Source organism: Vidua chalybeata, chromosome 11 (assembly GCF_026979565.1).
Source record: "Vidua chalybeata isolate OUT-0048 chromosome 11, bVidCha1 merged haplotype, whole genome shotgun sequence".
Classification (NCBI taxonomy): Eukaryota; Metazoa; Chordata; class Aves; order Passeriformes; family Viduidae; genus Vidua; species Vidua chalybeata.
This window is the reverse complement of record NC_071540.1, coordinates 15,113,680-15,141,540: the sequence shown is the minus strand read 5'-3', so window position 1 is coordinate 15,141,540 and position 27,861 is coordinate 15,113,680. Positions and strand designations below refer to the sequence as shown.

Genomic DNA, 27,861 nt, shown 5'->3' with positions numbered 1-27,861 from the left:
CCCCGCCCCGCCCCGGCCCCGCTCCGGCCTGGCCCTGCCGCCCGCCGCCGCCGCCCTCCTGCGCGCCGCGCCCCGCCTCGCCGGCCTCCCGCGCCGGCCCCGCGCCCTCCTCCTCCTCCTGCTGCAGCCGCCGCCCGGCGCCGCCATGCCCGGCCCGGCCGCCGGCAGCCGGGCGCGGGTGTACGCGGAGGTGAACAGCCTGAGGAGCCGCGAGTACTGGGACTACGAGTCGCACGTCCCGAGCTGGGGGTAAAGCGCCGTGCGGGGACCCGCCCTCCCTGCCGCGGGAGGGCCTCGGCCCGTGGGGAGGGTTCCCTGATCCCCCGCTCCCGTGCTGGGGTGTCCCCGGGGGGCTGCGGAGGGGGAGAGGCTGGGAGAGGACCCCGCTCCCCGGCCTGCTGCCCTGTTAGTTATCCACTCTTCCTCCACCACCGCCTCTCTCCTCTTGGTGCCCGCAGCAACCAGGACGACTACCAGCTGGTTCGAAAGCTCGGCCGAGGCAAGTACAGCGAGGTCTTTGAGGCCATCAACATCACCAACAACGAGAGGGTCGTCGTGAAGATCCTCAAGGTGAGTATCCCGTTGATGATGTAGGGGCTTGTGGTGGCTGGGAGCAAGAGAGAGAGGAGCTGGGTTGGCAGGGCCAAAGAACTGTTGGATCTCTTTCTTCACCCCAAAACTCCTGTTTTCTCGTTAAGGACGTTGGGATGGTGTGTTTGGAAATGGATTTGGTGTCTTGCATGCTGTAGTGATGTTTTGATGTCTCCACCCCTCCTTGTCCAGCATAGCTCAGGGCTGAGAGTTCTTCTGGTGGGAGAGAGCTCCGAGTCCTGACATTTGAACAGCGTTGCGTGTTCTGCCTGTGTTTGGCAAATCATATCTGGCAATGCCTGTCTAAAACAGCCCAGGGACTGCCATTTCAACAGGAATGTGAAGCCTGGAGGGGGGAATCCTTCTGTTAATCTCTAGGCAGCCGGCATGTGGCCTTTCCAGAGCCAGGCTGTGGGATGCTCAGCAGTTAAAAAAGCACCAATATTTTATATTCAGTCCTTTAGAGGATCTGATGTGGAAAAGAACTTCATCACAGTCAGACTACAAACACTATGGAAACTTGAGGGGGTCTCAAGGAGACCCACCAAAGTTTGGCAGTGTTGGTGGCCTGTGTGCTGGTGTGTTGACCCTGGTGGGGTTGGGCTGATGGGGACCTTTGTTCAGCACTGGGAGGTTGTAGTTTGGAATCGCTATGCACGGGTTATACACTGCAGGGCATGTCTCACCGTGTTTGACACTGAAGCAACAGCTCACAGCAAGCTGTGCTGACTGTCCTAGCAGCACTCTGTGTTGGTGATCTCGGGGCAGGCAGGGGAGTTAAGACAGAGATGAAAGGTTAGAGTTGCAGTATGTTTGGTTCTGGCTTGGCTGACACTTGCGGCTGTCACTTGTTGGACTAGCAGCACTTGTCACTTGTTCCCCAAGAGCACGTGGGAGCCAGTGTCTGACCATGGGTGTCCTAAGAATTTGGGCACACATTCATCCACAGTGTGCAGGGGGTTCTGAGCTTAATGTGCCCCTGCAGCCACTGAGAAGAGCAGCTTTCCAGGACATGCATCTCTGCAGGGCTGTAGCCTTAAGGCACTCACTAGATCCACTCAGATGGCATGTCTGGCTGTCTCTGCTGACATTCCCACTCTCTCACTGTGCCTGCTTCCTTGAGATCTGCCTTAGCTTCCCAAAGAACTTGTCATGGTCCAGCCAGCACTCCTGGCAAGGTATCATCTTCCATCTGCCTCTGGGAGGAGGCACACAAACCCCAGCTTTGGCTGTGGGCAAGGAGGTGGCCAGGTGAGCTGTTTGGGAGAGCCTCTGTGGCTGAGCCTGACGTCAGGGCAGAGTGATGAGGTTCACGTGTCCTTGCCAAGCCAGGTTCCTCTGGCATGCTCCCCCTCCTTTGGATTCGTTCTGTGGTTTGGGGTTTTGACTTTTTTACAGCAGATGCAGGCAGGAGTTTTTGCTGTGAGAGAGTGGTCACAAGTGACAAGTGCAGAGCTGGATTTTACAGCAAGATGCCTTGTGGCTGGCCGGGGGAAACTGTGCACTTGTGCATGCTGCTCTGGAGCCCTTGATGGCCTCTTTGGGACTGCTGTGGTTTATTGAAATCCTAGGTCTTGTCCCACATAGAAAGGCACCACGAGGCTGAAAGGAGGCTGCAGGGAAAGTCATAAGAAACCCTGCTCCTTGCCTCTTGCCAGCCCAAAGAGCCTCCCCTGGAGCGATGCTGCTCTCCCTGTGGCAGCTGAACTCTGTCATGTCTAGGGAGCCTGTCAGCCTTGGACAGTGAGTCAGCCGGCAAGAGTCATCTGAGGGCAGCTGGGTGCTCCTTCTCCTTGGGGCCTGAATATGTTGCCTTAATGCCCTGCAAGCAGGAGACTGGATTGTCCCAGATATGAAGTGGATGGTGTTGCCACTGGTTCCCCTGGCTCTCCCCACGGACATTAACATGCAGACAGCATTCCTGTGAGTGAGCAAGGAAAAGCAGAAGGTCCAGATAAATAAAGATGAACTTTCTCCTCAGTGGAAAGTGGGTCAGTGAAAAGGGAGTTTCAGAGCACCATGTTGTGTACATTATGAAAACCTGTGGAGTGTGGCAATAACATCACTCTGATCTGTGGAAAGTGCCTCTGGTTTCCTGTAACTAAACTCAAAACTTAATTGCAAACATAATTGCATGTATCTACAGGGGAGTCTTAGCAAAGGGGCTGGTGTCTCTGTTCCTCCTAACTGTGGAAAAATTTGGATTCTGTGAGATGAGAAATGCAACCAAAAATCTTCAGGTTTTTGTGTGATGCAGGGATGGGTCAAAGGGAAGTACCGTGGTTGGGCAATGGATGCAGCTGTTTAGCATAGTTGCTCCTTTCTCTTTAACATTTTTGAGAATACAATTTATGTTAGAGTGAGTTTTAGCAAGAGTCACTGTCTTGATATCTCAGCTTCATGGGAAGTCACTGGTATGTCTTCCTAGCCTTTCCTCTTAGAAGCAGCTTGTCCTTACTGAGCTCAAGCTAGCACATAGCAAGTACTTCCCCTGCTTTGGTGCTGTACTACCTGAACATCTTGTACCATCCTCCACAGAGGTCAGGAAATTTTATCACCCTTTGATGCAGAACTGAGCCACAGAGATTTCCTGTGTGACTCTGGGCAAGTCCCTTAGCCTCAACAAAGCTGAGAGTAGAGCATAGGACCTGGTTTAGGGCTGCATGAGGGAGAGAACTGCTCTTCCTCTTAGGGCAGCCACTTGCCTGGCATGCTCCATGAAGACTTTAACTTTGGACAAGGCCAGGGACTGAGGGCTCTGGTTGGTACCACAGTGCTCTAGGCCTTTTGGGCTTCCATAAAACAATGTGTCCTGTTTCCCTGGCCAGTACCCAGCATTTCCTTTCAGTTCTGCTACCCCAAGTGCAGGACCAGGCATAATCCTACAGGAAAATGGGACATTGTTAGTTGTGGTCATAACATGTATCAGCAAAGGAAGCGAATTTAGATCACGCAAATGACTTTGACATTACCATTTTCTGGATCAAGTGCCTTACAAATATGATGCTCTTAATGTCACTTTTCCTGGGAAAATTCTGCAGCTCTTTTTTAAAAAGGCATATGAAGCAAGCAGGTTGCTTCTCACTCCACTGCAGCAGGACATCAGGATGCACTGTGTAGGATGGTGTGTGCAAAGCAGTGGGGCAGGAGCCTGGTTTGCCACACAAGACACCCCATGCCCAACATCCTCCAGAAGCTTTTATCTTGAGCAGTGAGGCAGAGGACAACTGCCCCCCTTTTCAATGTATTCAGAGAGCAAAGAGAAGGGTCTGAAGTGTGGGGACTCTGCACTGTACTGACCTTCCTACCCCACAGGTTAGTAGGACATGGAGTCAGCCAGCAGCTGTGCTCTGCAGTCCCTCGCTGGCGTTGGAGGTTCCTGTCTGCTTTTTGATCTGGCTGGCCTGAGTACAGCTGTGGCCCTGCTTCCTGCCTGCCTTGGGGCAGCCCACACCAGGAAGGGGGAGTGTGTGAAAGTGTTCTGTACGTGTTTTCATGTCGTGCTTAAATCTGACGCTAAGGGTTGACTCCCAGGATGAGGCCTGACATTCCTCAGCACATACAAAGGAAGTTTAAGACATCCCTGTTGCTAGTGAGTCGTGTGTTGTCTACATTCAATGCAGGTATCTGAAGCAGCTCTCCTCTTCCATATCTTACCACACAGAGGTTTTTGATGGACCACTGAAGTCAGTCTGTGCTGTCTCTTTGATGAACTTCTCATTTTGTTTTTCTGCTAATGCAGCTCCAAAATGTCTCCCAGCATGCCTTTAAAGTGAATCCTCTGTTCTGGGTAACAGTGTTCTTGGAGGATGTGAACAGTGTTGCAAGTTGTAACTGCTACAGGTGATACCATGTCATGAGAATGATGCTGTTATAATGAGTTACCTGCAGTTAATGCTGGTGCTGAGTGTTGGCTGTACCACCTGTATAGGTGTGTCCTTCACCACCCAGTCTCCTGTACTGCCTCCATCCCTACTGCACCCCCTCCATGAGGTGGAGATTACAGCATCCATGTTGGCAGGTCTCTACAGGAGTCAGGAGTTATCCTGCTTTTGTGATGCACCTATATGTTCATGTATGCTCTACTTGCCTGCAAAGCATTAAACCCATCAAAAAGAGGCTGTTTGTCTCCTAGTGTTGTTACTCTGCATGGGTGGAGGTAGGGGAAGAATGCAGGTGAAAGGAGAGGGACCAGTGAGATGGAGGTCCTGCAGCAGTGATGAAATAGCCTTTTTCTCCTTTGGTGGCTTTTGTCCCTCTGTGCTGAGTCCATGCACTGGAAATTTCAACCATGTACATGGTTTCACAAGTGCATTCTTGCTTGTTTGGCTTTGTTTTTCCCCTGTTCCTCCATTTGGGCTGTGTGAAGCCTCCCGAGCTGCTGCTTAGACCAGGCACTCTTGGAAGATCCTGCCAGTTATCACTCTAGTAACTAGAGAACCAAGTTGGGATGGTAGCTCTGCTAAGTTTTCTTCTGTCTCTACAAGCTTTAGAGCCCACATACATCAGCTTGTTCTAGAGGGGAGGCTGAAATGACTCTCATGGTGGTGTGCAGAAGGGATTGCACAGGGAAATAGGATTGGATGCTGTTGGTCCCTCAGGCTGGAGCTTTTGACTGCATCAGTGACCTTCCACCAAAGCCGTTCAATGCCTTCTCCTGGTAACTCTGTCTCTTGCTCCTCCTGCATTTGCATGCACTGAACCAGCTCCCCCTGGCCCACTTCCTCCTCTGGCAGTCTTGAAATGAGCCCTTTTGCAAGAGAGATGGGTACACAGCTTTTGTCTTTCAAACACTAGTTTGAGCTTGGCAGAGTTGGCTGCTGGAGTCTGGCCTTTTATGAGCTGAGACCAACTGGGACAGTACTGGGTGCCTTGCAGAGGCCTGGAGATGCAGCTGGTGACTCTCGTGGTGGTGGTGTAACACCAAGGAACTGACGAGCTGCAAAGCTGCAGCTCCCACCTGGGGAAGGCTGAGATACAGCCTTGTGTCTGCTCGCAGGGGGCTGAAGGAATAATTCCCATCCCATGGAATGGTGGTGGTGGGGATCAGGGCTTGGTCCTCACGTGTCTCATTTTTAGTTGACTGCAGAATTCTTGATGTATCATGGGCAGTTCTGAAGCCCCAGGAGGGCTGTTTTGAAGTGTGCCATGTTGGAATGAAAAGGATTCTGAAGGAAAGAATGAAGCTGCCTTCAGAACACATGCCGGAATATTCTACCAAACTTAAGTATATTTTATTTAACTAAAAAGCAATAGTACTTTTGTACTTTCAAGGTATGTTTTTCCCCCCTCTTTTCTAAAATTCAAGAGCAGCTCGCAAAAGTTTAAATTTCCACAATGGAAGTGGTAAAATGCAAACAACCAACAGAATGTTAACATAAGTGGACTCCTCGATTTTGTAGCTCTTTGGAATACGATTATTTGATTTCCCAGCTGATGTCTGGCAAAATAAGCAGAGCTGCTCTGAATCCAATTTTCCTATTGAGCAATTGGTGTTGGACTTTATAGGCCGATTATTGTGATCCTTTCGATAATACTTGCTAGAGACAAATGAGCTTCTAGTGCCAGCTTTTAAATGTTCAAAGCCTGTGGCAGGGATGCTGCTCGAGCCTTTTGCTGGTCCTGGATGTTGTGTGTTCAGATCTCCCTGGTTCACTGGAAGCATTGTCATATTTCCAGGCTATTCAGGCTTGGTGAGCAAAGAATTGATTTTTTTTTTTTTTAATGGGGTGATGGAATACATTACTTTAGTTTCTCATGGATTTGTATCTTTTGAGTGCTAAACCTTCTTTCCTGCTGTAATAACCCCAGTTTTGTTTCAGAGCACCTGCTGGGCAAAACCCAGCACCTTCTGGGATTCCTTCAGAGCAGCACATGTGCCCCTCAGCTGGCAGCATGTGTGCACTGCCAGGCTGCCTGCTCTGGGCTAATGTAAAATTATTTTTATGCTTTGGACTTAACTCGTATTTCACATGCCTTCCTGGTCACCGCTTTTCTTTCACAGTGAGAAAATGCATAGAGGACTTTGGGTAACAAATCTGATTTCTTTCTTTGCTTGAATTCAAGCAATGGGTCCCCAGGTTGTCAGGGAAGGCTGGAACTGGAGCATCTGACAGAGTGTACTCCCTTTGCTTTAGAAACCAAGCAAAAAAGATGTTTAACCAGGCAGCCATTTATTCATTCAAGACAGGAAGTGATGGTTGCAGTCTTTTATTTAAAGGTTTATTTTAGCAAACAATGTTAATTCTCCCAGCTGGTGTTTGCTGCAGCTGGACTCCTTCCCTGCTTACAACTTTACATGATCCTGTGGAAAATGCCCCAGGATCTGTTCTCTTGATCACAAAAAGGTGTTTTCTTCTGGATCTACCTGACTACAAAGCTTGTGTGACATTTTTCACCTGCAGAGGGATAGCTTTACACGATGCTCCCCAGTCTTTGGGCAAAGAGAGTTGGGATAGCTCTGGTCACTTGTCACTGCCTTTTCTATCTGACTTTCAAGTGAACTGAAGCATCCTTATCCATTTGGCTGGTAGGGTGGGAAACCTGCAGCCACCAAAGGATAGGTGGCTGAGGATAGTCAAGTGAGAGCTGCTGGGTCCAGCAGAGACCATCCTCCTGTGGCTGGAGGTCATCTTGTCCCCTCTGCTCTGGGCACTCAGCATAGTGGACAGCTGTGAGCTGCATGTTTTGTCTCCAAAATCCACAGCCACCTCACTTCCATTTTGCCTGAGGAAGGAAGCAATTTTCTGGGAAACTGGAAAACTGGCTTGTGCTAGACAGTAATGTTGTTCTAAGGGTACTGATGCAGTTGAGGTAATTAAACCCCTCCCAGTGTAGACACGGTTAAACTGAGACATGTCTTTTAGCCTGGTTTCCTATGGAAACGAGTCTTACGCAATCCTGCTGTCTGTCAGCCTTTCTCCCCCTCCTCCCCCCAGTAGTTTTTGCACTGGTTGGCCAATTTCAACCAAATGCGACAGAAGTCTCCAAGCTGTCAAGTTGGTACAGATTTCATGGAAGTAGGTGTTTGCACAGAGCAGAGAGACTGTGTTGGAGCCTCTTTCAGAGGGAAGGGCTTTGACCCGTACTGGTCATGGGAGAATTCCAGCATGGAGGAAAGCTTTGAAATACCTCTGGCATGGGAACAGATGGAGTTGGAGGCTGTACCTGTGTAAAACATTGCCTTGCAAACACAGGCAGATCAGACTCAGGAGCAGTTAATTTTGTCGAGGTGCCTGCTCCTTTCCTCTGCTGGAAATCCCCCTCCCAGTGCAGGAGGACTGGCCTGTGTAGGAAGCACAACCTGAAATGCTGCTGTTCATAGCCTGGTTTAATAAAATAGCCTTAAATGAGTATTGTTAAAAATACTTTGACTGCAAGGGCTGGTGTTTTAGAAGCTATCCCTGCTGGGAGAGGCAGATGGTTGGAGGCCATAATAGCTTCAGTTCACATTTAATCCATGTGTGTTTGGAGTCAACATCCTTGGAGAGACAGATCGGGTGACTCTGTGAGACAGTTGTAGCAACCCAGACTTAATCCTGGTGTGTGGCTGATATGCTGCTGCCAGCCTGTAGTTTCAGCTCTACTGGGCTATGGGACATGAGGGAAGTCAGCAAAGTTTCTCTGGTTTGAACAGTAACTCACCAGTTACCCCCAGTGCAGTGCTGGCCATGTGTTGGAGTGGTTTTCACCAAGGTGCTTGACTTGCCAGATGGAAGAGCTTGGGCTTGGAATCAGTTACTTGGGCTTGGAATTGGTTACTGGGCAAAAACAGAGCCCCGGTGATGTTTGCACGGTGTTTGCAGCTGTGGCTGGGGCAGTGGTGTGGGACCTGTGAGTACGAGGTGGTGAGAGGCTGGGTGGGTGAAAGCTATGCAGGGGTGCAGGCCAGCAGTCACCACTGAAATGGGGAAACTGTTCCCCCACATTGCTCTCTCTGAGGACACTCCTAGGCAAAAGCTTTTCCTCTAAAATGACTTCAGCCTGTGGCATTTCTTTTGCCTCATCCTTGTTTACCTAGTGGTGGAAAACCCCACTCCGAGCGCTGGCTGCGTGCGGGGAGAGCATCTGAGGGTGCAGGGCTTCCCAACCCCAGCCCTGCCTGGAGGCTTGTGGGGCCCTCGTCCCAGCCCACAGCTGATGTGGAGATGGTGTGACCAGCCTGGCCAGAGCTCTACAGTCCTGCAGCTTAGCAGGAAAAAGTGCAAACAGCAAATGGCTTTTAACTCTTCCCTCTTGCTGAGACAGTGTTTGCCTGAGTGTCTTCCCTTGGTGATGTCAGAGATGCTGCTGGTGGTGATTATCTGCAGGCATTTCATTTAAAAAAGACCAACTTTCTTCTCTCTTTTTTTCCAAAAGTTACTGATTTTGTCTGCTCTAGTGTTTAGTGTGTGGTGGGTAAGGGTAGATTTCTGATGGAGATAACGTAGAGCATAATTTTCCCATCCTGCAAAAGATGAAAGAAACATGTGGAAGTGACTGGAAGACAACAACTTCTGCCCCAGTGGGAGCAGTGGTTGCTATGAAAGGAGAAAAGGGAATCTTGGAGGGATAGAGAGATATCCTCCCCTACCTAGCTGATGCAAAATGTCCCTGAAATAACTACAGTGCAAAGGAAGAGGTGTTTCAAAGTGGGCTTTGGGTTCTCTTGGCTGTGTTCAGGGACTGTTTCAGCTCCCAATCAGGTGCAAGTGTTGCAGCAGAGAGGCTGGAAGGCATGTCTGTCATAGCCAGGCCATTCAGGGAGCACCTTCAGGATGTCAATGCCTCAATTCCTCTTTGAAGTTCCTTGGAAAACAGCTTGTGTGTGCATCTGCCTCACTGGACAAGCGGAGTAACCAAATTACATCCTGTAATTCCATCTTGGCCTTCTGGTAAGATCTGTGCATGTGGGTGACACAAGGGCAGTGTCCGTCTCCATGCTGACATAAATTAAATTAGTTCCTAATGAAGCATCCTCCTCTCAGGTTCCAAGATGTAGCCCTCACTCTTTCTGGTTTACATGCCCCTGCTCTGGCTGATTCTCCCTTTCTGTCCAAGCTCCCAGGAGCTCCAGCATTCTCTGGGTACTGCCCTGGGGCTGTTGGTCGCCCACTCCCCATCAAGCTCTGCCCAGCATGGCTCCAGCTCTGACAGCTGCGGTGGCCTTGCTGCCATTTTCCACAGTGGCTTTATGAGGTGCTGACGCTCCCTGTGCTGGCATTGGTGTTATTTTTGGCACTTTGCTTCAGGCTGAGATTCTCATCTTTTGGCTTTAAAGTCTAGCTCATGCCTTTTAACTTGCAAGAGAAGAGCAGGATTCGAATATGAAGGTTTCAGCCACCTGAAGAGCCTGGAAATACAGCATATTTTATCACTTACATAAACGCCATATTTTCCCACTATATAAAGCCTTCTGTTCCTTCTCCTGTCTGCTCATACATTTCTGCCAGGGGTCTGAAAACAGGGGTTGCCTTGAATTTGTCTGTAAGGGGAGTATGAGTTGTCCCATCAGCACTCTGTGGCCATCAGAGAAGTGGGAGGCTGTGGCAGAGGTGAGGTGGTGAGCATGAGCTATTGAGCTCCTGTGGCTCCTTGTCCTTCACGCAGACATCTGCTAATGTGTGTTACTTTGGGAAGGTGCCTCATACCTTTGCCATTCCTCATCACACCCCTCCACACACACCAGACTCAGTGCAAGATGATGAATGTTTTAGAAAGCTAAAAGTCTGGAGAGGAATGTTTTCATCAGCAGCCTCAGAGATGGGGCTTTACCAGCAAAGGGTTTTACCAGTCCCTGCAAGATGTCTCTGCAGTTCTTTTTAGTGGTACTGGTGGGGCAGGAGGGGATGTTGCAGCTATGGAATGAAGGACTGCTAGACTTGGTGACTGCCCACACTGGCCAATAGCCAAGGCTCATTAAAAAAGTCTCACCTCTTATCTGCTCTGAACTGCCTTTCATTTCCAGCAGGCACAGAGCTAGGGTTGTCCTGGGAGTGGATGAGTTACAGAAATGATCATTTGCATTGAAGTGAGCTACTGGATCAGCAGAGTGTAAAAGCCAGCCCAAGCTCTGAGCCTCTGCCTTGGGAGCAGCTGTTCTTTGTCAGTCTCCACAGGATGATGTCCAGAGGAAAGCTTACTTTGCAAAGAGGGCTCCTGAGACTGAGCAGATTAGAGGAGGAGTCAAAACTGTTTAAAATGTCTTTAGGCTTTAAAAATAATCATGGTTATGGATGCAGTGGCATGCAGTGCAGTTGGCTGTGCATTTCGGGTGGTTGCAAGTGAGGCACAGCAGTGTCTGAGCTTACAAGTAATCTTGGTGTTGGAGACTTTCAGGTTATTGTTTCATAGGACTTAAGTATTCATTGGGCAACAGGTTGAAAAGTGAAAGACTGGTTAGTGTTGGTAAACAAAAGCCGAGCTAGGTCCACCATGCTTGTCCTGTGACTCTGAGTGCACAACATGAATCAGTATGCTGAGGTTACCACACAGCAGTCCAAGGCACTTTTAACCACAGTTACTGGAGTCACAGTTCTGTTTGTCTGCAGTGGTTTGATTGTCCCCTTGATGCGTGGAAGTGTTTCATGGATGAGAGGGAAATCCTGATTCATGCAAAGTGTCTGTCTCCTCTTTGGTGCTAAAAGTGTTCCCATGTGAGGGTGGGAGTAGAGAGAGAAGGGGAGGTGATGTGTTCCAGTCAGAATCAGTGGCAGAAATTAGTGCTAATTTCTGAAAGGACTCTCACTTCTAATTTCTTTTGTCTATTTAAGCCAGTGAAGAAAAAGAAGATAAAACGTGAGGTTAAGATTCTGGAGAATCTCCGTGGTGGCACCAACATCATTAATCTGATTGACACTGTCAAGGATCCAGTGGTAGGTGCCTGTGTTGGGGGGGTGTGCTGGGATTGCCTTCCCACCAGCTGGAGGCATGGCTGGTTGGTTTGGATGTGCTCCTCTTCCTTTCAGTGTTCCCCAGACTCTTCAACACCCCTTCTGTGTCCTTCCTGAGTTGCCTCAGCTGATGGGGGAAAGTTTTGAAGTCCTACAAATTTTCTGTAAGAAAGTAGAGCCTGTAGCCTTCTAGCTTCTGTCTGGCATCTGGAACCTAAGTACCAGCCAGGGCAAATGGATGTTAAGCACTTTAATCCTTCTGGTTGCTGTCCTACCCAGTGACCAGTGGTCATGTCATGGTCTGCACTCCCACAGTTACCCCATTCCTGGGGAGTTTTCTGTGACTGGCAGCTGGCTGAGGGGCTGTGACTCCCAGCTGCTGGCAGCCCTGGTGGGGAAATTCTGCTGCAGTGTTGGCAGTCCTGCCTGACCTCTCTCCTGGGAGGCCTTAGCTCCTGGTGACACGTTTTGCCTTGCCCAGTGCTCTCTCTGTTCCGTGGCGTGGGGGAGCAGTGCTGGCCAAAATGCCGAGTTGGTGTTCAATGTGTGGGGTATAAGCAGGGCTGCACTTTCCATGTCCTGCTCCCACCTTCCTGTCCCTAGTGAGGGCTGGGCAGGAAGCAAAGGCTTTCTCAGGTCTCTTGGAGCCAAAGAAAGGTCAAGTGTGTATTTTAAACCGTGACTTTTTCTCTCTTGCAGTCAAAGACCCCTGCTCTGGTGTTTGAGTACATCAATAACACAGATTTTAAGGTGAGTTTGCCTGAGTGTGGAGGATGGAGGCTTCCCATTTCTGTAAAATGCTGTGATTTTCATATAATCCTCAAGAGCTGTGGGGGAATTTAGAGTTTTCACAATTGTCAGCTTCACTTTTCTTTCTCCATGTAAATCAGAAACCTGTTAATGGGCTCTAGATGAAAAGGCATAAAATGTTTCTGTGCTGAATGTCCCAACTCTGAGGAGTAAGGTCAACAGGTTGGATATTCTTACTCCCCTCTCAATTTAGTAATCGCTGCTGTGCTATATATTCAGCCCAAGTTAATCCCTGAGCTGTAGTGCTCTGTTTACAGCAGTGCAGTTGATGGAACTGGTATCACTGTTTTATTCTGGAATCCTTCAGATTTGGGAACTGTGGGGTGGCAGATGCTGGAGAGCTCATTTCCCACTGCTAGTGGGCCTGGTAGTGAGGGATTGAACATTCTTGAATACATCTTAAGAGCTTTTTTTTCTTGTCTGAGGCTGCAGCATATTCCCAGCTCTTCTGATGTCTGGGGGCTCCAAGGGATATTACTGTTCCCAAAATTAGGGTCCTGTCTGAGTGCAGCTACAACTGCCTGTGCTTCCAAAATTCTTCCAGACAAAAGGGATCTATAATTAGCAGCCACACCTATCTTAATGGTATCTTTGCTTCCCCCATGTGAGCCTTTACCCTAAATCACTAAGTCAGTGGTGGAGAATTAATTGAGCAGTTGCCATTAGAAAGCCAGCAGTCATCCCTCCTGCTCCATTCAAGGATCTCTTTCATTCCATGTTATGGGATGGTGTTTTTATCTTCCTTTCTGTCCCAGATCATTATGTAGGTACAGGTTTTGTAGGAAGCAGATGTACCAAACACCCAGAGAAGGATTTTGGGCTGGTGTTGGTTATAAAGAAGGCTGCTGGCTCACAGATCAGCTCCTGCAGCCCTGCATGCTGAGGGGCAACACATGTAGTTCTGTCCCTCTGGGGTGGGCCTTGTGAGCTGGATCCTGCCGGGTGGGATGTATGTGTGTAGCCTGAGCTGCAGCCATGCTGCAGTGAAGGTCTGAGTGCTGCTTAATCTCATGTAGAGATACACTGCAGGAGCCACAATAACAGCAACTTGCAGCAGCATCCGCCCTGACAGCTCTGGGTGGGGAGAGCACCCAGATGTTTACTCCATCGAGTAAACAGCCATGAGAGGAGTGCTCTGTGGTGACCTCTCAGGACTAATTAAAGCAGGTTTGGTTTGCCTGGGCTTTGTTGACATCATCTGGGCTGTGCCAGTGCCGTGTGTGTTGGGAATGTTCCCCTATGCCTCTGTGACCCACAGCCTCCTTGTAAGGCTGGTCCTAGAAGTTTTTAACTTTCTGTTTAGATTCCTTTTAATTATTTCATTGATTTTTATTTTTAATACATGTCTTGAGATAAGCTACATTGCTCAGGCATTGGTACACCTTGCTGAGGATTGCTTTATGTGTCTCCAAGTCCAAATGTGATTATACCACTCTGACATGTCCTTAGAGGAAAAAATTATCCTCAGTTATATCCCCCAGAAACTGAACTGTATCCATGAAATGGAGTGTTCAGCAGTACCTTGAGGCTGGTGGCCAGTAAGGGACTCTTAACTGAAAATGCTGGGCTCGGGGTCCATGGTCCTTTGGTCATCCTGGCCACATGGAGAGCCAGGCTAGGCACTGCTGCAGCCACTGAGGAGCACTGGACTGGCCACTGCACAAGAGGCAGTGCTCAGCTCTGGCTGTTGCATTAGAAACAACTACATGAGCTTGCAGCAGACTTCTCTAGGCTCCTGGGAGAAAGCCTTGCTCCTTGGGGAAGTCCAAATTCACAGCTCTACAAGTCCAAGACAGAAAGTATTGATGCTTTTGATGCTGATTGGTGCAAGGCAGGAATAACTTGTCTTGGGAATGCAAGTGTGTCCCCAGGGCATGCAGTGTGGCTTCTTGTGTTCAGAGCTTATTTGTAACCTGAATTTCCCTAGCTGTGTATGGGGTGTGTGGGTTGTTTTATGCTCCACTCCCATGAGCTGTCTGCCTGTTTGAGTAGGTTCTTGGGGCTCCAACTAATTGCAGATTATAGAACTGCTTCTACTGAGGGTGCCTGTGGGTGTCTTCTTCTATACAGAAACTCCCAAGATGTCTCTTCCCTTGCTCTGAAGTGCCAAGCAGAGTGCAGAGTATGTGAGACCACTTGTGTTGGAGGTCTCAGCTTGCTCTGTACCTCCACACATGAAGCAGCTGGAGAGCACCCAGTCATTGTCCCCCTGCTCCATAGTCCTTATCTCCCTGGGCAGTCAAGTTCTGCTGGACTTAAATGCCACATGATCTAATCCAGGTGACAAGGACCTCTTCTCTTTGTTTGGATGTGGCTGTTGCTGATGTGCCCATCTCTGTGTTGACATCTGGATTCAGCAGCACTGATGAGAGCCAGCATGTCACTGGCAAATCACCTTCAGGGTGTGTGAGGGGTTCCCAGGGCAGCTTGTGTGGCTGAGGGCTGTGACTCCCAGCCTGCTGGCAGCTCTGGAGGGGAAATGCTGCTGCAGTGTTGGCAGTCCTGGCTGACCTTCCTCCTGTGAGGAAGCCTGGGAGGCCTTAGCTCCTGGTGACATGTTTTGCAGGTGGTTGCTGACCACTCCACAGGCTTTCATTTTTCTCTGTCCTGTTGGCAGTAGTTGCTCACAAGCTTGAATGTCTACTCAGTTGTCTCCTTTCTGGAAGTTCCTTTCCTCCAGCATTATTATTTTTTGCTTTGATGCTAATACTTTGACCCCTTTGCTTGCTCAAATGGCAGAACACTGTTCCTGTCAGTGCACCCATGGAAGTGGCTGCTGGATTTCCTCAGCTCTCTGTGCCTGGGCAGAAGCTGCAGTTCTGTGGGATCCAAGCTGTGGCTGATCCCAGATCAGAAGCACAAGCTTTTATTTCACTATTCTTAAATGATGGTATAAACAGGAGACTTAGGTGATACCTCCCCAGAGCTGATTACGTTTTCTTAAATTACCTGTCTGGGTCCCTTCTGGAGGTGACAGCACTGTATTTGCCAGGAGGATGAGCTGGAGCCAGGCTGGATATGTATTCTGCTGGGTGAGGACAGCAGCTTATGTACAGGGTTAGTGTTTCTCTTCAGACCTGCTGCATTACTTGTCATCTGAGAGCATTCAAGCTCCCCACAATAATTTGCCTTAAATGAAAGCTGCAATGCAGAGCCACATGCAGCTGAGGAGCCATCAGCGAAATTAAATGTTTTTGCTAATTGGTTTCAAACTAGAAATGAGACGCCTGCACTTTAGCCACTGTCAGCTGTCACGTATTTTGTAAGCATACCTGGTACTGTGCCTTTCATTGCCCCAAAGAGGCAAATGGGGACAGAGACAGGTCTCAAGGAGCAGTTCTTGGTTGGGTTTACTGTAGCAGGTTTGGAGCTGAAGATGAGATAAGCAAGAAGAGTGAGCAATGGAAGGCTGCTTCAGGATGTTCAGCCTGCTGGAGTTGAGGGTACAGTGGGCTTTTGAGTCAAGTCTTCCACTTCATCTGCACTTTGGTGACTTTTCAGGCCCAGTTGCTGTGAGGGAAATGTGTGCATGGGTTTTATCCTTGTACATCCAGGGTTTGTTTAAAAAAATGGTTGTTGCCCTGCATAAGCAGTGCAGAAGTAGAAAAGATTCTCCTCCCTTGTGTGGCTGCCAAGACTGGATGCTTTGGGAGCTGTTTTCCTTTTTTTTTCTTTTGTTACTGCTGTTGCCCTGCACCCCAAAGCAGCGTGTCTCCTCACAGCCACCCTGTTGCTCTGCAGATGCTGCTTCCTGCACGTAGCCAGCTGTGTTGCTCACTCAGGGGAGAGGAATAAGCATTTAACTCCTGTCAGCCCCATGCTGGGCGAAGTGTGTCTCTGCCTCCTCAGGCACTAACTGGATTGGTTTATGATTGGTTCTCTGATGTGCCCAAAATATCACCAAAAGCAGGAGAGAGGTAGTGGCTGCCTGTGGGTGGGTTTGGCCTTTCCTAGTGCTCTGTATGGAGAAAGGAGACCAGCCCAGGTCTCTGAGGCCTCATGGGATCCTGAGTGCTGAGCAGATGTTTGAGCTGGGTCTGAGTGATCCCCACAGTGATGTTTCTGATAATCCTATTCCACAGAGACAGCTGTAAGAACAGAGCATAGGGTATGTCTGCAAAGGAGGCGTTTGTCCTGCCCTGCTACGCTGGGCAAAGGGGATTTGGAGCCCACTGTCAAAGCCTGCCTGAGGCAGCTGCCTGTGCAGGACCCACTTGCAGTGGAAACCTTGGCTCTGTCCTTCAAAGCTGTGTGCATTCACTGGCTGCCTGCAGGGCTGAGCAGGCTCCTGCAGGGACTGTTCCTGTGGTGAGCAGAGCTGGGCACTGCTGGCCACACTGCTGGCCTTGGCACTGACAGAGGTCAGAGGGGCTGGGTTTCACAGGCAGCTCTTCTAGGGAAATCTGTCAAATGCTGTTTGCCCAACAGTGTCTGGGCTTATCATGGCCCAGTGCTGAAGGCCATGAGCCAGAGAAGCAACAGCATTGCAGGTCTGAGAAGAAAGACATTGGTGGCCTCCCTTCCATCCCCTTCCAATTTAGAGGCAGCAAGAGGCAGAGAGCCAGGGAATAGGGAAAATGAGGCCTAGTCTTGTAATGCCACTGCCTTTCCTGCCCTCGTCCTTCCCCAGGTGCATTGATGTTGCCAGGTGAAGTTGAACAAGGCAGTGAATGCCAGAAAGACATGTTTTACATATTTCTTGCAGTGTTTGTAACCTAGGAAGCCATTTAAATAGACCTCTGGAAGGACTCAGCTGTCCTCTGCTGGCCCTGTGTCCTGCATCAGTTGTGCACAAGTCAGGAAATCCATCCCTGCTATGGCTCTGTAGCTTGTGGCTATGTCTTTTTTGCTCCCTGCTCACTTGTCTGCTTCACTGGGTTGCTGCAAAGCATTAGGATCATCCCAGCTTACGAGAATACAATGCAGTTGTGTCCTGGAGGCTGTTAAAGCTCTGTGTGTTTAAGTGACACTTGTATGTTGTCAAATGATTTCTGATTTTGGGGCTGGGCAGGGGCTGTTTGCAGATGGCCCTCAGTAAGGCAGGAACCTGAGGATCTCAGCATGGGCCTGGAGGGGATCCAGGGCCAGAGCTGCTTTTTTGGAATGTGAATTTCAATCCCTTGCTCTGGGATTTTTCCTGAAGCTGCCAAGCAGTGCCTGTGATGGACAGCGGGTTCCAGTGCTGATGCAATTGGTGATTTGTCTGAGCTATGAGATGATCCTTGTTTGTAAGAAAGGGCAGAGAGGTCTGGTCCCACTGCTGCCCTGTGTGTCCTTCCTTGCCCTGCCCTGGCATCTTGCCTTGCTTTCTCTGGAAGAGAGGACAGCTCAACAAGGTTGGGCTGACTCTGCAGCTTGTGACAGATACAGAGCAGAAGGCAGATTTGGGGCCAGCTGTGCCTGGTGTGGGAGCAGCAGGAAGATGAGTTTTCCTGTGCTGGTGGCACAAGGCAGGTTAAAGTGCCCCCTGGAGCTCTGTCACTTCCATATGAGCAGCCACAGAAAGACACAGGAGAGGAGAGTGGTGGCAGTGAGCACTTCCCCACAACTCAAGTTGTGCTGTCCTTGGTCCCACAAGCATTCCTGTGCTCTTCAGTTGCATTAGCCTTTACCCTGGGATAGAGGAGAGCCTCTGTGGCTCTAAGGCTGGCTCTCTTCTTTGTGCTTCCCAACTCCATGCTCCTTAGATTGATGTTTTCCTCTCCTTTTCACACCCTGAACATCTGGACATCTTCCCATGTGTTCCCAGCCCACCTTCTCTGAATGCTGTTGTCAGTGCTGACATACAAAGTCATCACAGCAACTTGACAACAGAAAAAAAAGTCACAATTTTATGTGCCTCCTCCAGAGCTTTTGCTCTGTCCCCCTTGGACAGACAGCCTGCCCATCTCCTACTGGAAAGTTGTGACAAGTATGAATGATGCCAGTAGCATTTCACAGGAACCTTTCATCCTTTCTAGATTTCCTGGCAGGTCTGAGATCAGGAGAGCCTTTGGGAATGGTAGCATTCATAGGGAATCTGGAATGGGTCAATTATTGGAATGGGTCATTGATCTGGAATGAGCAGTGGAGGCAGGTGGGGTGCAGGAAATGAAACTATTCCAAAAATTGAGTATTTATTTTTTCTCTCTTTTTTTTCCCTCCCTCCCCAAATCTTTTTCAGCAACTGTACCAGATCCTGACAGACTTTGATATTCGGTTTTATATGTATGAGCTGCTTAAGGTGAGTGGCATTGCACATGACAGTCTGGATGGGAAGACCAGGAACGAGAGTGGCAGTAGTGGGGCTCATGGGGCACTAAGAGGTTACTTCTCTTGTGTTCAGTGCAGAATCCAAGTCTCATAACCTGGGAAGGATTGGGAAGAGATCAGGTTACCTGGCTTGTTGCTGTGAGGTATTGCAGCCAAACTGAGGGCCTTTGGTCACCTCCAAAGAGCCTGTGATTCTCTGAGGTCTAAAGTGTTTGTGATTGTGTCACCAGGTAGAGCTGTGCTTGGTCTCTCTATGACTTTTGCACCATTGGGCTGCTGTGAGGAAAATCAACTCCCAGAAAAACATCCAGAGCCAGGACAAGGCCCTTGAGGCAGGGCTGGGGAACTGTGATGCTAGGGAGAGTAGAAGAGAGGGATTGGCAGCTCCAGGCTTTCCTCTGCTGCAGTATTCAAATGCAGCCCCACTAGTTATGCCAGCTGTTGCATGTAACATCAGTGTTTTCCTTTGACACCTCCCAGCCAAAGCTTTCCTTGCCCCTCCGATGAAAGGTGAGGAATGCCCTAAATACCTCCCCTTAACTAGCCTAGCTTGCACTTCCCCATGGAAATTCCCTCAAGGAGCCATGGCAGGTCTGTGGGATGTGCTGCACTGGTTCTTGGGGGTCTCCATCTGCAGGACAGGGGAGGCAGCAGGGCATAAGGGAGAGCTGATTTGACCCATCCCAGGGCTGTTCTGTGCTGACCTGCTGAGCAGCACCTTGGCTGTCTCAGGTCCTAGCAGGGCCTTGGCACTTCTGGGCTGGCACTTTGCAGCTCCCATGCTTCTGGAAATGAGTGGACAGGCTAGGAAAGCCCTTTGTGCTCCAGGACATGATGACTGAAGGAGACTTCCTGAAACAGATCCAGTGGGCTCAAGGGATGCTTTCTTCTCTTCACCCCCACGCTTGCCCACCTCTCTGGAAGGGAAGGACCTTCCTACTGGATGTTGGGATTAGGATGGGAGGGGTGATGAAGTTTAGTTGATACTTGAGCCTTGGCAACATAAGACACTAGAAGAGCTTCATCCCTGGAAGCAGTCTGTGTGACCTGTTCCAGATCTCCTGGACTGGAGGTCCAGGACCACTGCTTGCTGTGAGTCCTGTGGGCTGTGAGGCCACGTGTCACTGCAGGGCAGTTCTCTGAGGCCTTGCTGTGATGGAATCTGTTGCCTCCTTGCTTCCCACTGTGGCACAAGCCCAAGGACAGTGTTGCTTCCCTGGCTCTGGTGTCTTGGATATTGAATGACTACAAGCTGTACCCTCTTTCCATGCTGCTGGAGATGCCATAGCATCTGATAGATGTTGATGGATGGATCTCCCTCCCCTTGGAGATGAGAAAACAACATTCTCACCCCCTTGCTCAAGGGAACAGCTGCGTTGGGGGGGCAAGCGGTGCAAGGTCATGGAGCTGGGGAGCTTATATGTGCTCCTGCCTACAAGTTTGAAGCAGCTTTGCTCTCCCTCGTGTGCTATCACTTGCCTTTCTTACGTGCAATTTGGCTTAAATCAGCAGGGCAGAGGTGACTTTCTAGCTTGAGTGTATTTTGGGACACAAGTGGAAAGCCTCACTGGAAAGCCATAAAACTGCATGCATGTAGGAATCATTCCCTTTCTAGGGAAGAGAGCCTGACCTAGGAAGCACAGGGCTACCCAGGTTGGAGCACTGGGCTTGTCACCAGGTGGGACACCTCTCTGCATTGTGTTCTTCAACAACTGTGCAGGGAGCTCAGGGAACACTTGTGGATGCAGTAGGGCACAAGGTCCCTAGTCTTGTTGCCAGCTTGTCACTTTATCACGTGCAGCATAAAAGAAACTGCTCATTTCATGTGCCAGGGTTATGGCACTTCTTGTGAACTCTTGCTTCTGCCTGAGAACTGTCTGTAACTGTCTGTTACATTGGTAATGCTGTGCCCGTGGTTACAGCCATGTCTGTTGTGTGTGTGTGTGTCTGCCAGGCCCTGGATTACTGTCACAGCATGGGAATCATGCACAGGGATGTCAAACCCCACAACGTCATGATAGACCACCAACAGAAAAAGGTACTGTGACACCAGGGCTTGCAAGCAGGGGTTTTCCAGGGAAACTTGAAACTCTGCTGCCTCTGTACCCATAGCCCTGGCAGCTACACATACCCCTCTAACCTTTCTTTACTGGCTCCCCTTCACCTGTGCCAGCATCAGGAGATGGTCAAAGTCCCACAGGAAAGCACCTCAGTGGGAGTCCATGGCTTCCTCACTGCTGGGGTGTGCTGGTTAGACCACAGGAAATGGGCAGCACAGGGGCCTACCCCACCCTGTCATGGTACTTGTATCGCATTGAGTGCTATGTGTGCCTGCCCCAGGGACCTGGAATTTGTGTCAAGGAGCTAGTTGGTGGTCCACAGGTCCCTCTCTGTCAATCAGCAGTGGCTGTACAGGCAATGCAAGGTGTATAAGGAAGGGAATCTCTTACTGGAGTCCTTCCCTAATCAGTAGGTTGTCCATCCCAGCTGTGGGGATGGTCTGCCTTGCAGGATGTGCTGAGCCCCTCCTACCCCATTTTCTGCTCTCAGTCCCCAGGTAAAATCAACACTGCTTTCATGCCAGCTCTTCTAAAGAATGGGATAAGACATTTGCCTGTTCCCTAGTACTCGAGGACCTGGTAGTGCTGGTAAGGAGCCAGCTGCCCAGCAGTAACAGTGTGCTTGGACTCAGAAGGCAATGGAGCTCTCTGAGCTGGGCTTTGCCCCACCAGCTGATGTTAGGGGAAAGGGAAAAACCTGATCAGAGAACTGCTGAGAGCATCTGCTGTCCACAGAGGGCCTCCCTCCACCCTGGGCTCCACACTTACACCAAGGGATTGAGGTTTGGCCAATGTGGCCATCACCTGCCTGGCTGATGACTCTGTGTCTCTGTTGCATGTTCAGCTGCGGCTCATAGACTGGGGTCTGGCCGAATTCTACCATCCAGCTCAGGAATACAATGTCCGTGTGGCCTCTAGGTACTTCAAAGGACCAGAGCTCCTTGTGGACTACCAAGTAAGAGTCTGTCTCCTCCTTGCTATCTATCCAGTGATAACACTTGTGGCTGCACTTTAGCCACCTTTGGGTTGTCTGGTTTTGCCTGTCAGGGCATTGCCTGGGTTGGAGAGAGGCTGGCTGTGAAGTGCAAAGGCTGAGGCTGCCTGTGCTTGTGGGGAACCAGGCTGTGGTGAGTGTGCCTTTTCTGACAGCTTCTCCTTTTCTCCCTCAGATGTATGACTACAGCTTAGACATGTGGAGTTTAGGCTGTATGCTGGCAAGCATGATCTTCCGAAAGGAGCCCTTCTTCCACGGCCAGGACAATTATGACCAAGTAAAGACATTGTTACCTGGCTTACTTTGTGAAAAGTTTGTCCCCAGTTCATCTCTGTGTATAGTGGGGAGGCTCTGGGGATGGGACTGCCAGGCTGGGAGGATGCTGCTGTGTTTGGTTGAGCCATCTCTGATTTTGCTGCCATGTGTAGGAAACTTGTTTTCTGCACATCTTGCAAAAGCAAGCTTCAAGGGAGAAACTCCTTCTGTCTGGATGTTTCCAGAAGGAGGGCTCTTAGATTTGGGCAGCTCTGCCTCTGCAAAAGAGTGGTGGGCTGCCCTTCTGCTCTCTGAACATGCCTTTTGTTCCAGCTGGTTCGCATCGCAAAGGTCCTGGGCACAGATGAGCTGTATGGGTATCTCAAGAAGTACCACATAGAACTGGACCCACACTTCAACGACATCCTGGGCCAGTAAGTGGAGAAGTGAAGTGCTGCCTTTTTTTCCTTGTAAGCACAGAGAGGGAGATAAACTGATGTCTGTACCCTTGAGGCACTCTCAGCAAAGGCCTGCTCGATCTTCTGGATAACGGTGTTGCTTGCAGGCGTCACATCTAGCTGCTCATGTCATCTCAGGAAGTCACTGAAATGCAGGCTCTTTCCTTTTGTGCCTCCCATGATTCATGAGCCATCCCCTATTTCATCTCTCTCCTGCATGTTCATATCCTTTAAGTGGAGATGTAGAAACTGCAGTTAAGTGTGGGCTGATTGACTCAGAGTCTTCCAGTTGAGATTTCTGAAAAGGACAAATGGAATGGATGGAATAGTGAGGACAGGTTATGTGAAGCTGGGATTAGTGAGGACAGCTTCTGTGAGGCTGGCTGGCAGGCCAGACCAGTTCTAGTCCCAAGAGTGTCACCCTGCCTGCCACATGGTGTTGTCTAGTCCCTGTAGACAGAAGGGAATGTGCAGTGTTGTGCCTTTCCTGGCACAGGAGATCCATACAACTGTGTACATAAAGAAGAGGATCTTCCACCTTTGCCAGGTGTTTGCTGGGCAGTAACTTGTGCAAGGAAGAGCTGTAGGCTGTTATCACAGCCAGCCATACTCAGAAGTGGCTGATGGCAGGTGATTCCCATGGGACATCGGGGTAGTGCTGTGCAGTGACAGCTGGTCCCTTTGCAGGCATTCTCGAAAGCGCTGGGAGAACTTCATCCACAGTGAGAACAGACACCTGGTCAGTCCTGAAGTCCTTGACCTCCTGGACAAGCTGCTGCGATATGACCATCAACAGAGGCTGACTGCCAAGGAGGCCATGGATCACCCCTATTTCTGTGAGTCTGTGCGGTAGCTGGGGCCAGCAGGGATGGAGTTGTGGGGGCAGATTTTGGCTCCCCACCCTGCAAAAGCCTTAGCAGCTCTGTGCAGTTTGAGGGCAGTTTCTCTGGAAGGATTTGCCTGGGTGGAGCTTCCGCTTTATTAAATGCTGTTTCCTTTTCCTGCCTGGTCTGTCTCCTGCAGATCCAGTGGTGAAGGAGCAGTCCCAGCCCAGCTCAGAAAATAATGCTGTGCTCTCCAGTGGCATGACAACAGCACGATGAGGACTGGAAAACGACGGGTAATTCAAGATGTTTACAAATAAAAGCAAAACCTTCGGTCACACAGTGAAGGGAAAAGAACCAAGGACCCCCCCCTCCTTTCCCTCCCCTTTATACTCGGCAGAAATCTAACCTTGGGGGGGGGTCTTAAACCTCAGTTCCTCTCTGGTGGTTGTGGTTAATGTAACTCTAACCCTGTGGTACCAAAGCCCTGGGCAAATGGTCTTGCAAGAGCTAAATATGTAGTGATATCCCCAGGGTTCCACACAACTGATTCTGGTTCACATCTCTATGGATCCTTCTCTTCCTTCTCAGTCCAGCCTTCCCCACCATGTTGGTGGGGACAAATTGGTCGTTCCACCATCAGCCCTTAGCATGCCTCTTTCTAAACTTGCCTTTCTGACTTGTAGACTCTGAATGAACCAAATTCAGGCTGGGGGTCAGCAGGTGCAACTCTGTTTTGAGGTCCAAGTCTTTACTGCTCACTCTGGGCTTGAATTTGGCCCTTGAATTCCAGTTTCAATTGTGAATGCCGGGGTGGTTGGGGGGGAGGGAGGGGGAGTTCGACAAAAAACAACCCACAAACCCAGCAGCATCTCGGGATTGGTTTGGAGCATTAAAACGAAGGCACTGATCCGAGTTGCTGGGGAGAGGAGATCCCCCCCTCCAGTGTGTTTGACAAAGGCTCGCTCTGAGAAGAAACTCAATAGACCTGCTTTGGAAACTTGTGAATGTGAGGGCTGCTCTTGTGGCAGGAGAGGGGAGGGACTATCCAGACTTTCCCACCGAGCTCAGGAAAGTCAGTGTTGCAAGATTTCTTGTGATAGGTGTGCAACCACGTACCTCATGACGTGGCTCCCATGAGAATTCGTGCCAGACGCAGACTTGAGCCAGAGCACAGCTCTGGAGCGGTTCAATCCAGCACCGCAGGATGGAGGAGTGGAGGGGAGGCTGGGGAGGAGAGCACAGGGAGGGGGGAGGATCAACAAACAGCGGCGTCAGGGCGGGGGCTGTGCAGCTACTGATCCAGGCCTTGGGATCCCACGCAGCGTTTTAACAAAGTCAGCCATTTGTTGAATTCTGGGGTGCCGATCCTCTTGGGGGGTGGGGGGTTCGTCTTATGGGTTCTTGCATCAGATCCCTCAATGGCTTTATAGCCCCACAATTCACAGTTGCCTCCTCTACTTGTTCTGTGTGTAACTTCATCAAGTGGTTCTGGTGACACTCAAACCTAGACGCTGGAGATAGTGTTTTCCCACCAGCACCTAAACACAGAATTTCCTTCTGCGGCATTGTTGAAATAGTTAATTTTTTATAAGGTTGCAATGTTTCTATTTGAAACATCTGTTTACATTCCATATTCCAATAAAGTTCTATTGGCATCGACAGCAGGTCAATCCATTTGTATAATTCACTGAAACCAATAAATATCTATACGTCTGAACGTCTGCCGTCTCAAATCTATGGGATAGCCAGAAGGCCTGAGAGCTGGAGGCCTTGTCTCCTCCAAGAGGGCAGGTCAGCTCTTCCAGCCCCTCTTGTCTGTGTTTTTTTGGGATCTCTCACTCAGTCTTTGGTTGCAGTTCTTCCTGCTGTCAGCCCTGAGAGTTTCTCTGGGGCAGATTGTCTCCGCTGCCCTGGGGCCGCAGAGGAGGTGTGAGGGTTTGGGCACAGAGTGGGGCTCAGCTCTTGTGCTCCACTGGCCTCAAACAGGCGCTGCCTGAGGGACAGACCTGACTGTTGTTATCTGGTGGGTCAGACCAGGTCACCAATGCATGGCTGGAAATCGGGGTTCTCCACCTGTGTACCCCCCTGATCGTCTGCTTTCAGCCTGCGTGGATGGCTTTGTCTAAAGATGTGCTGAGTAGGGAGTAGCTGTCTCCTTGCACCTGGGGACTGTCCTGGTTGTCTGGGCTGAGGAGCAGCCTGTGATTGCTGCCATCCTGCAGGGCCTTGCTAACATTTGCTCTCCTGCAGAGGTTGCTGAAGGCATTGGTGAGTGTTCCCAGCTCTCTTCTTCCATCTGCCCACCCTCCTGGCTGCCTGGCCTGAGGGGCAGGGCAGTGCCTTGTGCTCTTACACTGTGCCAGTACCAGCAGGGTTGGTTTGGGGTTTTAATATCAAGTTTTGAATTGATTTTAAATATCTATTGAATCGCTCCATTGAGAAGTGGATGTTTCTCATGGCCCATCCAAGTTGCTATGGGAGAAGTTTGTCTGTTTTCCAGCTCTTGTGTGTTAGTATTCCCAGCTTCTGGAGGGGCAAGGCAGAAGAGGTGGGGAGAAGAAAAATGGGTTGAGTGGGGGAACTTTGATAGCTGAACACTGTGAGTGTGCTGCATATAAATGCTTGACAGTGTCTGAAGCTGATGGTGAAATTTCAAGGTGGTGCTTGGAGAAATATCTGTTCTGAAAACCCGAGTTGGGAATTCTTTCCTGGTATCCTCAAGCAGAGGAAGAGAGTTGCTCTTCCAGAGACTGAAATGGCTTTCCCTGGTTGCAGTAAGTAGAGAGGCTGGAACAACCTGCCCCTTATCTCCCCACATCCCTACCCCAGCTCTAGGGTAGGATAAGCAGTGACAGATTCATCCTGGAGGGAAGCAGCAGCTGAGCAAGAGTAGTCTGGGAATGAGGAGGGTGTGGAGTCTCCTGATCCACGGCAGTGGGGACATATGACTGCAGTTTGTACCAGTTTATCTCTGCAGCCAGTGGCTCTTCCAGCACTCAGAGCAGGAAATCCTTCTCTCCTCTGGACCTTAGCAAAGCATTCTCCTGGCTGTAAGGTCAGCTGTAAGGACAGCCAGGAGCTGGGGAAGAGTGCTTTGTACCTAGGAAGTTAAGAGGACTGGGGAACATGCATCTTCATCTGCTTTCCCCTGGAGGAAGTTAGGAGAGTCCTAGTGCATGTTCCTGGCCTTTCAGCTGGCCTGGCTCCAGCTTTCTAGCAGAGGTAGAGCATTGGTTTGGCTGAGTGCCTTGTGAGAGGAAAGGCTCAAAACTGAGCCCCAGCAGCCACTGAGGGATGCAATAGGAAACGGATGCAGCCAGCAGCTTTGCCAGCTTGTCTGTTGCAAGTGTGCTGGGCATGATGAGTGCTTTTAGTGGAACTATGGGAGATGTTTGTGGTAGTGGAGGGAAACTCCAAACAGTAGGTCATGGAAAAAAAGTCCAAACTTGTGTCTGGCTGTCTGTGACAGTTCTGCTTTGCTGGACTGCATCTCTCTCTTGCCTTGCTCAGCTCGGCCTTCTTTTCTCACCTCTCCCAAAGCAGGCTGAGGTTCCCTGCTGTCCCCAGATCCAGAGGGCCATGGAGGGTGCGCCTGGGCCTGGCTGGGGGTGGGGTGGCAGATACGGGGCAGCGTGCCCAGCCATCGCCTCCTCACGGAGCTCCGTGTTGAGCTGGCAGTGCCCCGCAATGCTCACTTCCCTCCTCCCATCTCTCCTCAGGTCCGATGCTGTTGCTCCCAATTTTCCATAAGCAGAATGAGAACCAAATCAAACGTCCTATCGGCGCGGTAGAGCGACGGCGGGCGGACTGCGCGGCGCGGGCAGGGCTCAGAGCGGGGCACACGCCTGGCTGGACGGCACTCGCCTCGCTATGACCGCAGCCCTTCCCTCCGAGTGTTAAAGGTTCTTCTGCCTCTGTTTCCTTGTTGAGCTCTTCCTGACCCAGAAAGCATGGAAATGTGAAGGGTGTGCAAAGCAGTTGTTGGTTAGTCGTTCCTTCCTCTGTTCCGGCTGTTCCCCCCCAACCTCTGATGGACCATGGTTAGACAGCTTGTGCCTGTCTCTTCCAGGACATGGGGGTTGCAGGGGATATAGTATCGTGATGGACAGTTCTATACTATAATTAAAAGAATTCTATATTGTTGAATAAAAGTTTTAAAAGAAGCATGCAAGGAGGAGTATTCAGTGGGGAGGTAGCTGGAGAGTGCTGGCAGAGTGAGCTATTCCCTGTGCCCAGCTAGGACAGGCTGGGTGAGGAAAGCAAGAGAAAATTGTACAAAGTCAGTGTGGGCAGAGGCAAAGGAGCCACTTGCCACCTTTGGAGATATTTCTCCTTTCCCTCCTTAGGCCCTCACACTCTTCTGAAGCTGCCTGCCTGGGTGGTGGCCTTAGTGCTAATACTGGTACCTGTTTTTGCCAGCCTTGGGAGGGCTTGGGCATGGCTCTGTCTCTGAACCACCAGAGCTCCCATCTCTTCCTCTTTCTTGAGCTCAGGCTCTCCCTCCTCCCCAGCACCATGACCACAAAGCCGTGAGCCTGCAGGTCCTGCCCAAGGACCACTGCATTGCAGGAGTTCCTCTCAGATGTGGTCCTTCACTGGCAGTGTTCAGGAGAGTCTGTCTGCAATAATGGTTGTTGGCCAAGCTGGGCTCTGGTCTTAGGTATTAATGAACCACTTGAAATTCTGTCTAAAATTCACCAGCTGGACTCTGTATGACTGTACATGCTCATTTTTCTTGTGTTG

At 50.2% G+C, this 27,861-nt stretch overlaps 1 protein-coding gene across 2 annotated transcripts; it reads left to right on the top strand.

Moving 5' to 3' along the window:
* Nucleotides 1-66: 66 nt before the first annotated feature.
* On the top strand, nt 67-27,289 carry CSNK2A2 (casein kinase 2 alpha 2). 2 transcript variants are annotated; one of them, XM_053953034.1, is made up of 12 exons: nt 67-249; nt 459-570; nt 11,343-11,444; nt 12,162-12,212; nt 18,436-18,495; nt 20,479-20,562; nt 21,429-21,539; nt 21,754-21,855; nt 22,167-22,267; nt 22,979-23,127; nt 23,315-23,411; nt 26,838-27,289. In XM_053953034.1, the coding sequence occupies exons 1-11, from the start codon at nt 146-148 to the stop codon at nt 23,392-23,394; spliced, it is 1,056 nt and encodes a 351-aa protein (XP_053809009.1). In that variant the 5' UTR covers nt 67-145; the 3' UTR covers nt 23,395-23,411; nt 26,838-27,289. The 2 variants fall into 2 exon arrangements, with proteins under 2 accessions (XP_053809009.1, XP_053809008.1); XM_053953033.1 differs by lacking the exon at nt 26,838-27,289 and having other exon boundaries at nt 23,315-24,835.
* The last annotated feature ends 572 nt before the right edge of the window (nt 27,290-27,861 follow it).

Excerpts from the sequence above, each read along its gene's own strand:
- CSNK2A2 (XM_053953034.1), top strand. The coding sequence starts at position 146 with ATGCCCGGCCCGGCCGCCGGCAGCCGGGCGCGGGTGTACGCGGAGGTG. Across the intron at positions 11,445-12,161 it reads ACACTGTCAAGGATCCAGTG|TCAAAGACCCCTGCTCTGGT; the intron begins GTAGGTGCCTGT and ends TCTCTCTTGCAG. Across the intron at positions 12,213-18,435 it reads TCAATAACACAGATTTTAAG|CAACTGTACCAGATCCTGAC; the intron begins GTGAGTTTGCCT and ends AATCTTTTTCAG.